The 14,860-nt window shown below is 43.6% G+C and overlaps 1 protein-coding gene across 5 annotated transcripts in view; it reads right to left on the bottom strand.

Annotated features, from left to right (window-relative positions):
• Positions 1 to 14,860, bottom strand: part of PAK3 (p21 (RAC1) activated kinase 3) — a 118,477-nt gene that overhangs the window by 87,543 nt on the left and 16,074 nt on the right. For 4 of the 5 annotated variants that reach the window (XM_044392103.3, XM_057313696.1, XM_044392104.3 and 1 more), the window contains one exon: positions 4,315 to 4,516. In XM_044392103.3, coding sequence (XP_044248038.1) covers positions 4,315 to 4,489 — 175 coding nt within the window. In that variant the 5' untranslated portion in view covers positions 4,490 to 4,516. Of the gene's footprint in view, positions 1 to 4,314; positions 4,517 to 11,203; positions 11,981 to 14,860 lie in introns of those variants that run through there. The other variant, XM_057313701.1, reaches the window with a different exon arrangement.

Genomic DNA, 14,860 nt, shown 5'->3' with positions numbered 1-14,860 from the left:
ATCACTTGTTCAGGATGTCCTTTTCCTGCTCTACATTCTGAAAACTTTTCTATAGTAAAGGATCATCAAATGACGGCAAAAGGTCTCTCCTAATTCACTCTAACGCCAAGATTCAGCTCCTGGAACATTCTTCAACAAAGACAGATCCTCAGTCTGGAAATTACATCCACTGCTTTCTTATTTTATTTCTACCTTGTCTCTTGAAGCTCCATTTGGTCAATGAAATGCAGTGATTAAAGAGACTTCTTAAACGAGCAAACCCCTTTGCTTTCATTTAACTCGAGAGATAGACAATGTGACGTTATTTATAACAAAAGTTTGGAAATGACCTCAAATATCCAACAAAATAATTGGTCAAATAAACCATGATGCCACTATATGGTGAAATAGTACACAACACCAAAAATGGTATTTATGAAAACTTGTTAAAAATATAGGAAAATATTCATGATAAAACTTTTAAGTATATGTTAGGTAAAAAATGAAGATATAAAACTGCATTATTAGGATTTTAACTATGTAAAAAACCGTGTATAAGGATAATATATATATCTCCATATATAATAACACCGCAAAAAAGTCTGGAAAGAAATCCACTAGAATGTTAATATTGTTTCTGACACTTGTGAATGTGGACAACTTTTATCTTTTCTGTTTGTCTTTAGTTTCCATTTTTTTATATACTGATAAACAAGTTCTACATGAAATGAAGGAGGAGGATTAGGAGCAAAACTACCAACCCAGCCGGTTATTTTTAGCTAGTAAAATTATGGGCAATTTTCATTTTCTTTATAGTTTTCTATAATCAAGGTATAAGTTCTGGTTAGAGACAAAGGTACTTCAAAAAAAGAAAGAAAGAAAGAAAGAAACAAGAGTTCTAAAAATCTGATTGTTTGGTTGTTTTGTTTGTAAGGTCCAGAATGATACAAACGTAATACCACCTGACCATTATGTAGCACTTTTTAATTTTAACAGCTAATCCTTAGAACTGCATTTGGTTACCAGAAGATATCTTGTGAGGTAGCCTGGGTATCACTCCCTGCATTTAACAGGTGCTGAAACTCGGTGACCGGCCCAAAGGCATAATAATCAGTGGCAGAGCTGAACTCCAACCCAGGTTCTTCAGAGCCCAAATCCAGTGCTCTTCCCATTCAAGACTGATCGTGCTATAGTCACCAAAAGGCAGAAACACGGAAACAGCGACCCCTCCTTACCTATGAGGGTCAAGTTTCCAAGCAACCCCTAAGGTAGAAGAGTTCAGCTGAAGAAAATATGATTTTAGGAGGTTTCCAAAATAAGGGGGGGGGCAGGGAAGTGAGGTCACATGCAAACTTTTGAAAGCCCTCATGGATAATTTTTTGCACAGTGAAACAAAACAACAGCAGCACATTACATAAAGAGAATAATGAGAGTTTACAAGGCTTAAATTTGCACAAATGATAGGTTCTACAGCGTTTCCATGTAGATCCTAAGATGATTTCCAGAGGTGATGAGGATGTCGCGCTCTTTATGGCAGTGGGACAATGGGGGTGACAATGAAGTGATGAACAGGGGTGAACTATTAGCTCAAATCACGGATCTTCATATTCTCCCAAGTTATCGGAATCCAATCCTGAAATCGGAACAACTTGCTTATGCTTTTCGCCCTATCAAAGCAAGTGGTTTTAAGTGGTAAAACTTCATGACTGGCTCTTCTGAAGATGCTGTTCTCCTCAAGTCTTTCCTGAAGATACTTTAGCACTTCTGTACAGAGTTCACCTTGAACCGTTCAAGCGTTGTTTGAAAGTGGCACACCAAGTGTCTACCGCGAGGACTTAAATGGCAGTACTTGATTTAAGCTCTTCTGAGGCTGCTTTCTTCCCAATGTGGCAATGTAAAAAGACTCTGAGCACCTCTTTATAGAGAGTTCAATGAAATCATTCACACTTGGTCTGAAGGCAGCTTATCAGCTGTCCAGCAATGATATTAAACAGTCCTCCTTGACAACTCAAGTTCTGCGGAAGACACTTTCTCTCCAATGTGATATTTTGAAGGCGTCACGGCACCTCTTTATAGAGTTCTTCTAAACCACGCAAGCTTTGAACAGGTTAACATTTGATGTGTAAATGTATCAATTTGCATTACTTTCTTGGGGGAAGTTTTAATCGTGTTCTAAAGACTCTGCACCTGTTGCTTCTAACTATCTTTGTCTCCAGTCCCATAGCTTCCTAATTACCTTCGTCATCACTTATGATAATCACCCCTGGGGTACTGGAAGCTTCCTGACCGTCATCCTCTAGCAGCATCAACAGCTTCAGGTCGAACTTCAGCCAATGAGTGCTCTTGTACCAAATGTTCCTCCTCATCTATAGGTTCTTCCTGATCCAAAGATTCTCGGTCTTCGGAACAGATCACGGAAAGGTATGTCACCATTGCTAGCCAGACTTTTTGTCAGCTTGCATTCCTGACAGGTTCTGTGAAACTATCTAATGCTTCTTTTATTAAGAAGACAACATTAGTGATAGTGTCAGAACCGCATGCATTAGGATCTGCAGACAGAGGAGGATTTGTGAGATTCTGACAACAAAGTTATGCGTTAGTTTGGCCTAAGTCTTCTTGAATGGCTGGATCACACACTGATCTAAGGGCTCAAGGATCTGAAACATGCAACTCGTTATAAAGACAACCTTAACATTAAGGAGGCGTGCCAGCAATTGCAGCTGAGGCTCCAGAAGGCCCCAGAAGACATCGGCAGGACTTTGAATTCAAGATCTTTTTTTTAGTCCTGAACTTCCACGTGAAAGCACTGGTTAGGCCATTCCTTAAGGAGAGGAGTTATCCAGGCTTTTCTGTTTGTGTGCCAATACACCAGAAACTTGGCTTGGCTTTTTTCCCCCCTGGAAAGATGTGGGCATAGTTTTGCATCAAGCAGTAATGGTTTCGCCATGAGGTCACCCCAGGTATTGACACAAAACAGAAACGCCGGCCTCTTTGTTTTTGCTGACCTTGTGTTGGCATCGGTTGGCTCTTGCCCTTCAGGGCAAGAGGGATTATTCAAAGGCTTCCAACGCATGGCAGTCTGAACAGCAGCGAAGATTCCGGCGGGCACATAATCCCCTGCTTCAATCACTTCCTACACTAGTGGCAGACACAACAAAGGAGCTCCAGGGTCTCGTGGTTCTTTCTTCCGCACCACGCTCACCAAAGACTTGGTCTCCCGGGCGTGGCACACCAGAAATTTCTCAAACTATCCTCTGCTCCCGGCAGGCAGGGTTTTTTATCTGGGACCCACTTCGGTGTCTGAAAACACATTTTTTAGCCATCCACGCAAGCGCTTCGCTGTTCTTTTGCTTGTCTTCACATGTAGGGGTTTAACACTTCCATCTTTTCCATCTGGGTCACTGGGGATAAAGCGCCTCTTAGGTGACAGAGACGTACCAAGAGGCAATCCTGGTCCTAATAAGAGTTTTGTCTTTCCTTACAGTACAAATCATGGGACTCATTCACACACGTAAGCGACCTGCAAAGTTATCTGTTGTACCTTGAAGGAGCGGATGGCGAATGTCCCTTTTCTAAAGACACTCCCCTTCATTGCCTTTTTGGCAGCTTGCTGTGGTCCTTGTTTCACTCTCTTCCGCCTCAATAGTCACATTTATAGAAGCCATGTTTAAGTTCACGCTAATTAATGCAACCTGCCCCCTATTTACCAGAGATTCCCTAGCCCCTCAGTATCACAAATGGTTTTATGAACAACACATGGATACATGTTAATATATTGTTGTGATGCTCAGTGCAAATGGGGCTGATGGTGGGGAAATGAGAGAGGGAACAAAGGACTCAGAAGGGTCTTCCCACCTCGTGATAAAGCCAGAGAGACAATCACGTGACCACTCGGACCGACTCCCATATACGCAATTCAGTATTTTCACTGTTGTCAGAAAGGTACACAGAAGCAAATCCACCTATACTCCAATTTCCAGTAAGGACAACTTACAGTTAGAAAGGGATTACTGTAAATTCCCCTCTACGCTATCAGAAAGAAAGTCACTATTCATATATTCAAGAGAGTGCCGTTGCTATGACTTCCCTTGGTTGAACACCATGAATTCAATTTTATGTGAAAGGCAAACACGGCTTAAGTGTATTTTCTGTAAACCCGCAGTTAAAGTCAATCGCACATTATCCTCTGACAAAACGCAACCTCTGAAGGTGTAGACGGAAAGGTCAGGCAGGCCCCACACAGCCAGTGCTGCAGAAACGACTACCCAAGAAAGAAAGTGACAATGAAAGAAAAAAAACTAGCCCCTTTTCAATGCCCGGCCACTGATACTTTACTTTTATCCCCTCCTCCTGGGAAGATAGAGCGAAGCCTGGCTTTCTTATTCTTCTCTTCAGGGGCCATGGGAAGTGGTTTGGAGCTGTGGTTGAGTGCCGAAGAATCTCGGTTGTTACTGTTCATTCTCAGCGGGGGAGCCGGGGGTTTCTCTTCGTTATCCAGACTGTCAGACATTTTCAGTGACAACTGATTGCACAGCTCCTACAGAACAGGAGGAGAAAACAGGAATTGAGAAAGAAGCAGCCTTAAAAAAAAACCAATCTGGTAAAATGGGGATTCTGCCGTCTTAGACACAAAAGCGTTGGTCTCACGTGTCTCAGTGTCTCAGGTTTTGTGATGACCGTTTGGGGAGGTTTCTTTTCTAGAGGGGAGGGAGCTGCCTCCCTAAACACCAGCAACGCCATTTCCCAAAGAGGAAAATGAAGGCAATAATTAATGGCTTTTTAATGTGTAGACACAAACACATAAAGTCCCTTCTATTTTCTTCTGTCTGCTCACAGTCTTCTAATGAACAATTTACAACCTTCTTTAAAAACTCTACCCTGATTTTGGCGATGTTTGGGAAGCACAACCTCCTCAAAGTCTGGGGTTGACACAGGTTTGGCTGTTGATTTTTAATGGCGCCAAACAAGGATTTGTTAGCTGCTTCGACACTGGGATGCCGCTGGCATTGGATTCTTACCTGTGTGTACCTGATGTAAAAAACATACTCTACGGTTTTATGAGAAAGAACTGGGGCACAATCTAGTAAGCCTGACAGTGTCAGCAGACTTCGGGTGTAGTGACAGGGAAACAAGGCCCCATCTTCAGGTAGCGGGTAAAAGTGAAAGCCGAGCCAGATGTCACCATGAACAAAGAGGAGCTAGCTTCAAGGAGAGGACCAGTTCCTGAGGAGACATCATAACCTACCTCCTTGTCATGTTTTATGTCCTGAAACGGGGAGCAAGGGAGTTGGCCTGGGTAACAGGGTTGAAAGAACCAGTCAGGGTTTTAGCGACTTACCTGCTCTTAATTTCATTACTCGTTAATATCTTGTGCTTAGGGCTGAATACGTTCAGGTTTCATCCCACTGGAAGGTAAAGTGACCTGGAAAAGCATGGACTCCCCAAGGAAATGTTCCTGCTTTCAACTGTTTTCCTATTCTAATTCAAGTCCCTCCGCTAGGACCCCAATGGAGTCTTGCCATCTCAAGTCACGTCTTAAGAGTATCTTCCAAGTGAATCTCCAGTTTGACACAAGGCAAATCAAATCCCAGTGCAACAGAATCTCTGTAAATTCATCAAGTATTAACTGGCGCTGATTTAGGAGCATAAGAGCTCTCCAAAAACAACTTAGCAGATCACTTTATTCCAACAACATTTACTATAAACAGACTTAAGTACAGCAACAACCAGGGTCTCCTCATTACCTGCCGTAATGGGAAATAATCTGTCATAATGATTTTTATCCCTTTAGGGGTTACAATGTATTTTTTATTCACAGTAATGAACTCTTAAGTCATGGGATGCGGAAGATTTTTAAAATTTTACTATGTCCTAAATTTTCTCCAATTTAAGTATTCAAGAGTACCAATTAATAGTTTCTCCATCTGCACAGATGACCGCCAACTAACGATGACCGGCTTGATCTTAATCTGGGCAAGAGATCTCTTTTCCTTTCCTTTGCCGAAGTGTCTGTCACGTCTTGCATTATCTTAACGAATTGAAGACCCATTCGGTAGTTTTTTTTCAGTAATCATGCTAGGGGAAACACTCAGTAATAAAAGTTTGGTTACCAACGACAACTTGATTAACCTTACATTTTCGTATATAGGTGAAACCATAGCACCAGATAAAGTGAAAAAACGATAGAGTTATACTCACAGATACCACTGGTACTAGTAAATATTTTGACTAATATATGAAACTACTGCTAATGGGTCTGCATTCCCTTTTACATTTTATTTTTTTATTTTTATTTGTTTATTTTTTAAAGATTTTATTTATTTATTGGACAGAGAAAGACACAGCGAGAGAGGGAACACCAGCAGGGGGAGTGGGAAAGGGAGAAGCAGGCTTCCCGCTGAGCTGGGAGCCCGATGCTGGGCTTGATCCCGGCACCCTGGGATCATGACCTGAGCTGAAGGCAGACGCTTAACGACTGAGCCACCCAGGCGCCCCTCTGTTTTACATTTTAAATTTGGTCCTTCTAAATTCACTGCTTCTCCAAAAGAAAAGTGAGTTTAACACTGACTTCACCAGCAGCATTATTCTGTAGTGAAATAGTTCATGGTTTTCATTTAGTCACTGAGAAGAATTTGCCACCAGGAGAAAGCACTGCTTTTTTTGTGTGTGTTTTTTCATTTGTTTTACTTTGGGTGGTTTAAAAATAATGCCTGACTATGGGGTGATTATTACATAAAGCTCAGATACACAAAACATAGCTTGGTAAAAATAATGAAATTTGAAAGCCATTGCAAAAACAAACAAACAAACAAACACTTGAGGATTTAAATAGAAACACCTAGAAGACAGGTTTCTGAAAAATATATCTCACAGAGAGAGCTGGATGAAACATATTTTCTGATGACATATTACATAACTTAAGATGACGAAAGTCAAAGAAACAGGCATGGCCTCTTTAATATGATATACGAAGCTGACCTTACGTAATAAGGCAAGCAAGAGTCTGGGCCAGTCAGGGTTCTAGTACACCTACGTAATTCAAAATACTAGGCTCCTTTGTTCTTGATAATTAGGTGTGGCTAATGGAGTGGTGTTTTTTTGTTCCTAATTACTCCCTCTCTGGCTAGAGACACAACAGGTAGATGTCTTGCTTCTTTTCCAGCTGCCTGATTATTCTGACCTTATTTGACCAGGTATGTTTTGGCTGGGAAAAAAAGGGGTACTTGGGACAGAAAACCCCAACTATATTCACCTATGTTGCACTCAGAATCCCTGACCAAAATTTCAGCACCACATGCTTGCCGTGATCCATAACACAGGCATTTGTGAAGGACCCAGCTTATACGGCACACCTTTCTACTGCCCAGCAAACTGGAATTGTTTTAGCTCTATTCAACTCATCCGGGGACTGTAAGAGGAACTGGAATACACCTTTCACAGAGATGGAAAAGAAACCGAGGAATCCTCGTCTAGTTCCACACTAAAAGTGTGAAGCATGAAGCAAATCATCATTCGGTTTTACCTAGACATTTCAGATTTGATTTTGCTTGAGTTGTCCTGATATTACTCCAGTTCTTTATTATCCTTTATCAGGCACAACCAATCTTCATCTCCTAATTATTCCAGAGAATTCTGATTTGGTGACAAAAGAATAGTGCAGGAGGCTCTTGTTATCTTTAACTCACCTTCAAAGCAAGTGCTTCAAAGCATGCTTTCAGAAGACCGATGGAAAAAGGGTATGGGCTGGTAAGGAAGCTCGGCTCTTAATATGTTTGTTTCTCAAGTGGGAAGTGTCTCCGATTATTCCAGAAACGTAGAACGGGGGATTCTATTATGTTATGTTTGTAAACAATGCCAATTTACTAAACCAGGTCCCTCCCCTGAGATAGCTTTCTACAAAGGATCCTATTAATGGATTGCTGGTTCAATCTGCCTATGATGTCATTATTTCCAAGATCTTGAAAGAGACTATTTTGTTTGGGGCGGCTGTAGGCTCTATTTCAAGAATTGTACAAAAGCGCCATTATTCTCTAGGAACCCAATCAAAAAACTGTTTATCTTTAAAGTTTAACTGTTGTGGTTCACTTCTGCAACAGAACAGAAACTGGCGAGTGAGTGGCACACTGGATCTAGCCCCAGCCCATTCATTTCACTTTTAGAACTTGGCCCTTAGCATCGTGGAGAAATAGCTAACTTTAATGGACAACCAGCAACAGTTTATATCTGCTCACAATTTGATTTACTACTTGGCTATTAGGTTTTTCAGAGAGAATTCAAGTGGCTCCTGTAGATGGTATATATTTTTGATCCAGCCCTTGGGACTTAATGTGGCTTACCGATGCTCTGTAATTATAATTGAAAGTCATTGGCAATAAGAAATGAGCCTCTTGTTTCAGGATAGCCAAGGAGCCTGGACACCCCTTTTTCAGAGTACTAGGAATGATTACTTTCTCTTCCCCTTCCTCCTTAGCTTTTTTTCTCTCTCTACTCCACAGTCCACTCCTACCCCACCCCCAAGTGTGAGGGCAGGCATGTGCACACAGGCATGCGTGCGCACGCGCGCGCACACACACACACACACACACACACACACACCATATAGCCTTTCACTGACTTGCGTTCTATTTTTTTTTTTTAAGATTTTATTTATTTGAGAGAGAGACGTGGAGAGAGAGAGAGCAAGCAGGAGCATGGGGAAGGTCAGAGGGTGAGGGAGCAGCAGACTCCCCACTGAGCAGGGAGCCTGATGTGGGGCTTGATCCCAGGACCCCGGGGTCATAACCAGAGCCGAAGGCAGACACTTAACCGACTAAGCAACCCAGGCGCCCCGACTTATGTTTTAACACAAAGATTTGGTGCAAAGCGCTTTACAGGAAAACTTTAATCAAGCTCTATGGCAACTTTAGATGAAATAATTAGGCATTACAAACAACCGTCATTAATCTCTCATTCCTCAAAAATGCATTCTTTTAATCAACACAGTGTCACACCAGACACTCAGTGAATGCTCAGGAGATTAAAAGAGAAAGCCACCAACTCGCATGTTGCAGGAGTCAAGAGGAAAGACAGATGATCAATTGTACTAGAGCTAGTGTGGCCAAAATTCATACTACAGCATCAGGGTTGAATTGGATACAATCAAAAATGCCCATCATGCGCATTTGCCACAGGTGCTCCAGCCAGGTGTATGAAGGGTGGAAATCCAGAAACACTGACCCTATGATTTTCAACGCCTCCTATTAAGTCACAAGCAACTGAAAGAAATGCTTTCATCAGATCTGGCGCCATCAGAGACAACCCACATGTCTGTATCATTCTGTCTGCTTTCAGAATCGAAGTAACTGTTTATTTGCATATTTCCCCAATGAGAAACAAACTAATACTGGCTTCCTATCAAAAACAAAAGCCCAGGCCAGCAGATGCACAGCCATAATCTAAAAAAGCCAGAGGCAGAGCCCCCAAACCACCAGCCACACGAGGCTAATACTACAGATCGGTGAGCTCACCAATACTGCTAAACACCCTCTTCCTATCGAACTAGAGGATCTAACATAGAAATGAGATGTAGCCTAGGGGAAACTTCCAGGGGGTACTTCCTAATGTTTCTGACATACTACATGAAGAATAGGGTTGCAAGATACCTCGAGCTGATCAGATGACAGCCAAACTGACGAGAGCACTATGAAAGGAGGTGGATTTTAGGATCTCAAAAATAGAGTAAACAAGTCACAGAACTCTATGTTAAAAACATGTAACAACATAGGAGAGTATTTCAAGTTTCTAGAATGTGGGAAACCTGATTAACAAGAACTAGCTCTGCAGATCAAGACCTAATTGAGCTTTTAACAACAGCCTCCAGACTTGGAGATATTATGTATAGATGTAAAGTCAGCCAAAGTGTCTCCTGAGACAATGGTATCACTGCTGGGCTGTTCCTTGTATTTGAGGATGAGGTTGCTGCTTTCACCTACCAGGAGAACGATGGACACTGAACTATACTTTGGTGGTGGGGAAAAAGCATCCAAGAGCTACCTGCTGGCTCCTTCCTTGGCTTCCTTGTAAGCGAAAGCATCCATTTTCAAGACGGGTCGCTGACCTCCCAGGTATGCTTTGCTGACTAGCCTACACTGATACGAAACCCACTCATCCTGTACACATTATTGGCAACTGAACCAACCAGCTTACGACTGACAATGCAAGATGATGTAGGGGACTGTCTTTAATTGCCAAAACAAACCCAAGATCAATCACCAAGTCTTTCACAAAGGGGACAGCGTATTATAATTTGGAAGACATTGCTCTGCGTTTCGACAGCAACCTGCGTTCTGAAGATTTCTAGCGGCTTTTCAGAGATTAATTCCCATAGTATGCTAAGATGCCAAAGAGGAGGGAAAGAACATTCACCTCGTTTGACAGGGAGAATGAGCCAGGTCTGAGTCTCCTAGCGGCTCCAAACCCACACTCCTTGCATTCCCAAGCTAGGTGGACGAGGGACAGCCCAACCACTAACTACAGGCAGCCAGATGGGCCCAACTTGGTATATCCATCACTTCATCTCAAACTGCACATAGTGCTTATACATGCCATTTCCCCCAGTAGAGCATAAGCTCCTGGAGGGTAAGGACCCCCCAGTCCTAACTGTATGCTTTCACACTGCCTCGGACGATGCCTTGTTCCCAGCCGGCAGGAAATACACATGGGAAGTAGTAAACAGAACTCCATACATTCTATGCATTTATCGCAGCACTGAATATGTTTTTCATCAGGTTGCAAAAGCCTGTATGCCTACTCAAAGCAGGTCTGAGCCAAGAAGCCATGTTTGGAAAAACCGGCAGTTGTCTAACTGCCAAGCCACTGGGCATGGCGTGGAAGTCAGCTACCAGTTGGTGATCAACACCTCATTTTTTATTTTTCACTCTGTAAATCTGTAATGTCCCAAGAGCTTCCACCCTCATTTGAGCTGAATGCCACCGTGCGAAGAAGGGAGTACCAGCCCCATCCTCACCACAAGGAATTTACAGAGCACTGACCTTGACTTACTCAAGGTCACAAAGTGCAAGAGGGGAGAAGAGAATCTCTAATGCTCCTCAGTTTCCCTTCCAGGAGAGCCATGCAGTGTGCACCCAAGTAAACCAGCCCCCCACGCATGTACTTCTATCCTCCCCACATAGTCATACGACAGCTCTAGCTTTCTCAATTTAACCCACTGGGGGCCAGTACTTACTGATTTCACCTGCTGTTCTCATCCAAAGACCCAAGGCTAGGGGATTAACTGACAGAACTCCAACAGGTTGCGTCGGCCAGTCGAACCAATTCTTAGACGGGCCTTGTTTCGGAGCTTGTCTGTTCTGGGGCGCTCACCAAGGGAACTCTGCTATCAGAGACAGGGGTGTGCTGTTTCAGAGAGCCTCGCCTGGGAGATACCATTACAGCATGTAATGGAGGGAAGCCATTTCTAAGATCATTCGATCAGGAGGAGCTGAGCTACCTGTTAGGCGGACTTGCAGAAGCGGCCGGACAAGCAAGGCAGGCACTAGCTCTTTTTACAGCCGCCTGGTTTCAACCTCAGATCCTGCACAAGATAGCTCGCCACTGACATACATACAGGCACGGTCACACAGAGGACATTCGTGTTTGCTCTCATACACACAGCAAATGAGGTCAGTTCTGCTGTAGTCCTGTTCTCTGCTAACGTCTGTAATGAGTGACTTCCATTGTTGGTGGCAGGAACTTGACATTAATTAAATCCAATAAGGTGGCCTATTATAGTGGCAAATTTCAGAGACAGGCTGCAAATAAGAAGATCAATAGGTAGACCCCAGCATCCAGACCTCACATACTGCATATAATATGTGGAACCAATAGTCCTTATTCGAATAACTTCTTAAGCTTTGAAACGTATGCAGCGCCACACTTTAATATTCATTGTGTATGCTGCCATGAGCTGATGCCAAGAAAATGCTAATGATCATGTGATGTGTATTTATATTTGCAAACTGATGCATTACTACAGGTTTCAGCTTTTACATTTCCAACACTGATGCTTCTGAGAAGAGAAAATAAGATGCGTAAAGAACAGAGGAAGATGATTTCTTTAGCATAAAAAAAAAAAACAACCCAAGCAGAGTACCTTCAAAGATGCCTCAAAGAAACGTGTGGGAAAAGGAGAAGGAAGGCAAAGCCTAGCAATAAAACATTTCCTAATTCTCAAAACAGAACGTAGTATCCTTGGAGGCATTCAGATAGGAAAAATTAGATGCAGACAGACAGCCCCAGTGAGCAGGATATGGTAAGCCAACGTCTTGGGTCTCTGGGGTTTTAGCTGCTCTCTGTTACTATGCATGGGTGACAATTACACCCTTCCCTGATCCACTCCAGTGAAAAAGCCACAAATTTCCTCAAATTCAGGCCTAAAGATTCAATTCCTGAATTTGCTAAGGCTTTCTGTACACCAAACAGACGCCTGGATGTTGTTTTCCAACCCGTGTGCCATGGCTCATCGTCCTAGGTCCTTGCTCTGTTCTCAGTTACTCTGTCCTCAAATCGGTTTCCTGCAAGAAGGTGGCCGCTGCAGGTTGGAAGAGGGGAGATACATGGGGTCAACTGAGACCTTCGTATCATTTCTAAAGTAGGAATTCAGATCGATTTGCTAAGCTCGTATTTCACTCGAATGAACGAACGAATGAATGGCATCTTGTCAGATCTGGAGGTCAAAGAAGATGAGCCGGCATAAAATGCAGCCACTCTTTTTCCAGCTTCTGCCCTTGACCTAAGTTTCTGTGTCCATATTTGAAGAGAGCTGCACGTGTATCTCAGCATCTTATCTGGGGGTTACGGTTAAAGAAGAGGATGGGGCGCCTGGGTGGCTCAGTCGTTAAGCGTCTGCCTTCGGCTCAGGGCGTGATCCCAGGGTCCTGGGATCGAGCCCTGCATTGGGCTCCCTGCTCCACTGGGAGCCTGCTTCTTCCTCTCCCACTCCCCCTGCTTGTGTTCCCTCTCTCACTGGCTGGCTCTCTCTCTGTCAAATAAATAAAATCTTAAAAAAAAAAGAGAGAGGAAATACGATCTATTTAAAAAATAAAAAGGTTTCCCTCCAATACTAAAGGAAGAATTGGATGTGACAAGACCTACTTTCCATCTATTCCACTTCACAGATGATAGGAGATTAAGATTCAGTTGGCCAGAGCCTTGGTGGTTGGAATCCCCCGTCTCCTCCCCTGACCAAAGGCAACGTTTTGGTCTTCACCAAAGTGGCTGAGGGTCTATGAAAAGATCATACCCCACTCAGAGAAATCCCTTGAGAATCCAAAAGCCTGATCTGAAGGATGACCTCACAACGGAGCATGCTAGTTTTCCCAGCTTACACAAGTCCTTCATTTGCAAGTTGTTGGATCTATCAAGCAGTCTGTTCCCCAGGCTAGGCATTACTCCACTGCCCACTTACAGAAGACGTGGCTCACCAGTGGTTCATGCGAGAGCGCATCCGCCCTCCAGCACAAGGTCGGCTTTGCTTCCCCAACGCTCACACACACAGGACAGGAAGACTGCCCCGTGTGTAAGACTTTCTGTGGCCCTGGGAAGCCTCGGGATTGAGATCATGGGGCCTGGCCCTCACCTCAAGGGAAGATACGGTATCCCGGAAGGAGAACTGCAGATAAATCAGAAGCAGGGCTTGGTGCCAGGAGGTGGAGTCAGCAGGCCTGAGGGGGATCTGTCGGTAGGTTCTAAATTTCTCCTGTGGAGCCTAAACTGTGGCCCCGGACAAAAACTTGGGAAGAAACAAGGAGAGGAAAGCCGGTGTTCATAATAAATTATATAACTCTGTATTATAACTCTGCATCAGGCAAGGCCCGACTCAGAGTGCTCTTTCTGCCTTACGACTGAGCCTAACACGCTGCCTGCACCCACGGTCACGTGAGCCAACCACCCGCTGCTTTTGGCCTTTCGAGGGTTGCCTCAGCATGCCCTATATTCTTCTGCCCTGCTTAAGAATGAGGGGCTACAAGTTATACGGCTGTATAAAGAGAGGACAAAAAAAGCTCTTCCACCAGCCTAACATTGCTTTTTCTAGAAAAAGAAACCAACTGCATGGTTCTTCTTGTTGATTTCTGGTTGACTCTTGCTTCAAAGAATCCTGAGACTGAAACAGAAACCTACTACCCTCCGAGGGGTCCGACAGTAACTCTAAGAATATGCCTCTTAAGTAACCCATCGGTGCCTGCATCCACACACTCAAACAACAAATACTGACTTTAAGCTTATGTGCCAGGTGCCATGCTAGGCACTGGAAGTGAGATTATAGGCTTGAGCAATGGGTTTCATCTCTGGCTGCACATTATATGTATAAAATGTTTATTAAATATGCAGATAAAAATACAACTACAAAACAAGTCAGGGCGTGTATATTGCAAAATGAAAGGTGCTAAAAAAAAAAGAGGGACTGCAACAGTTTACAAGAGGGCAAGACTCTCTGACTGCTATCTTACTAGATGAGGAATCAGGGCCAATAATCATATGTCTGTACATAAGGGAAGTATTGGATATTGTTCCAAGGCATCATTGCCTTGCCTTTCATCCCCATGCCACCAACACCCATAGGCCGCAGGTGTTGGGTCAGGTACAGAGGGCATACAGAGAGAGATAAAGAGCAGTCCCTGTCTTCAAAGAGCTCACAGTCTAGTGAGAACGACAGACATACACAGTAAGAAATACAATGCAATGAGACCCTCGGCATAGGAAGCTTTGGAGGGACGCAGCAGGGAGCATACTATGTCCCCAGAGGGGTCAGAGGATACTGCACCTGAGCAGGGTATTGAAGGATGAGTAGGAGTTCACCAGGATGTGAAAAGTGAAAAGCATGAGGTTGGTGTGGGCCATTATT

This window comes from Ursus arctos, chromosome X (assembly GCF_023065955.2).
Source record: "Ursus arctos isolate Adak ecotype North America chromosome X, UrsArc2.0, whole genome shotgun sequence".
Lineage (NCBI taxonomy): Eukaryota > Metazoa > Chordata > Mammalia > Carnivora > Ursidae > Ursus > Ursus arctos.
The sequence above is the reverse complement of the archived record's forward strand: the minus strand, read 5'-3'. Positions and strand labels throughout refer to the sequence as shown.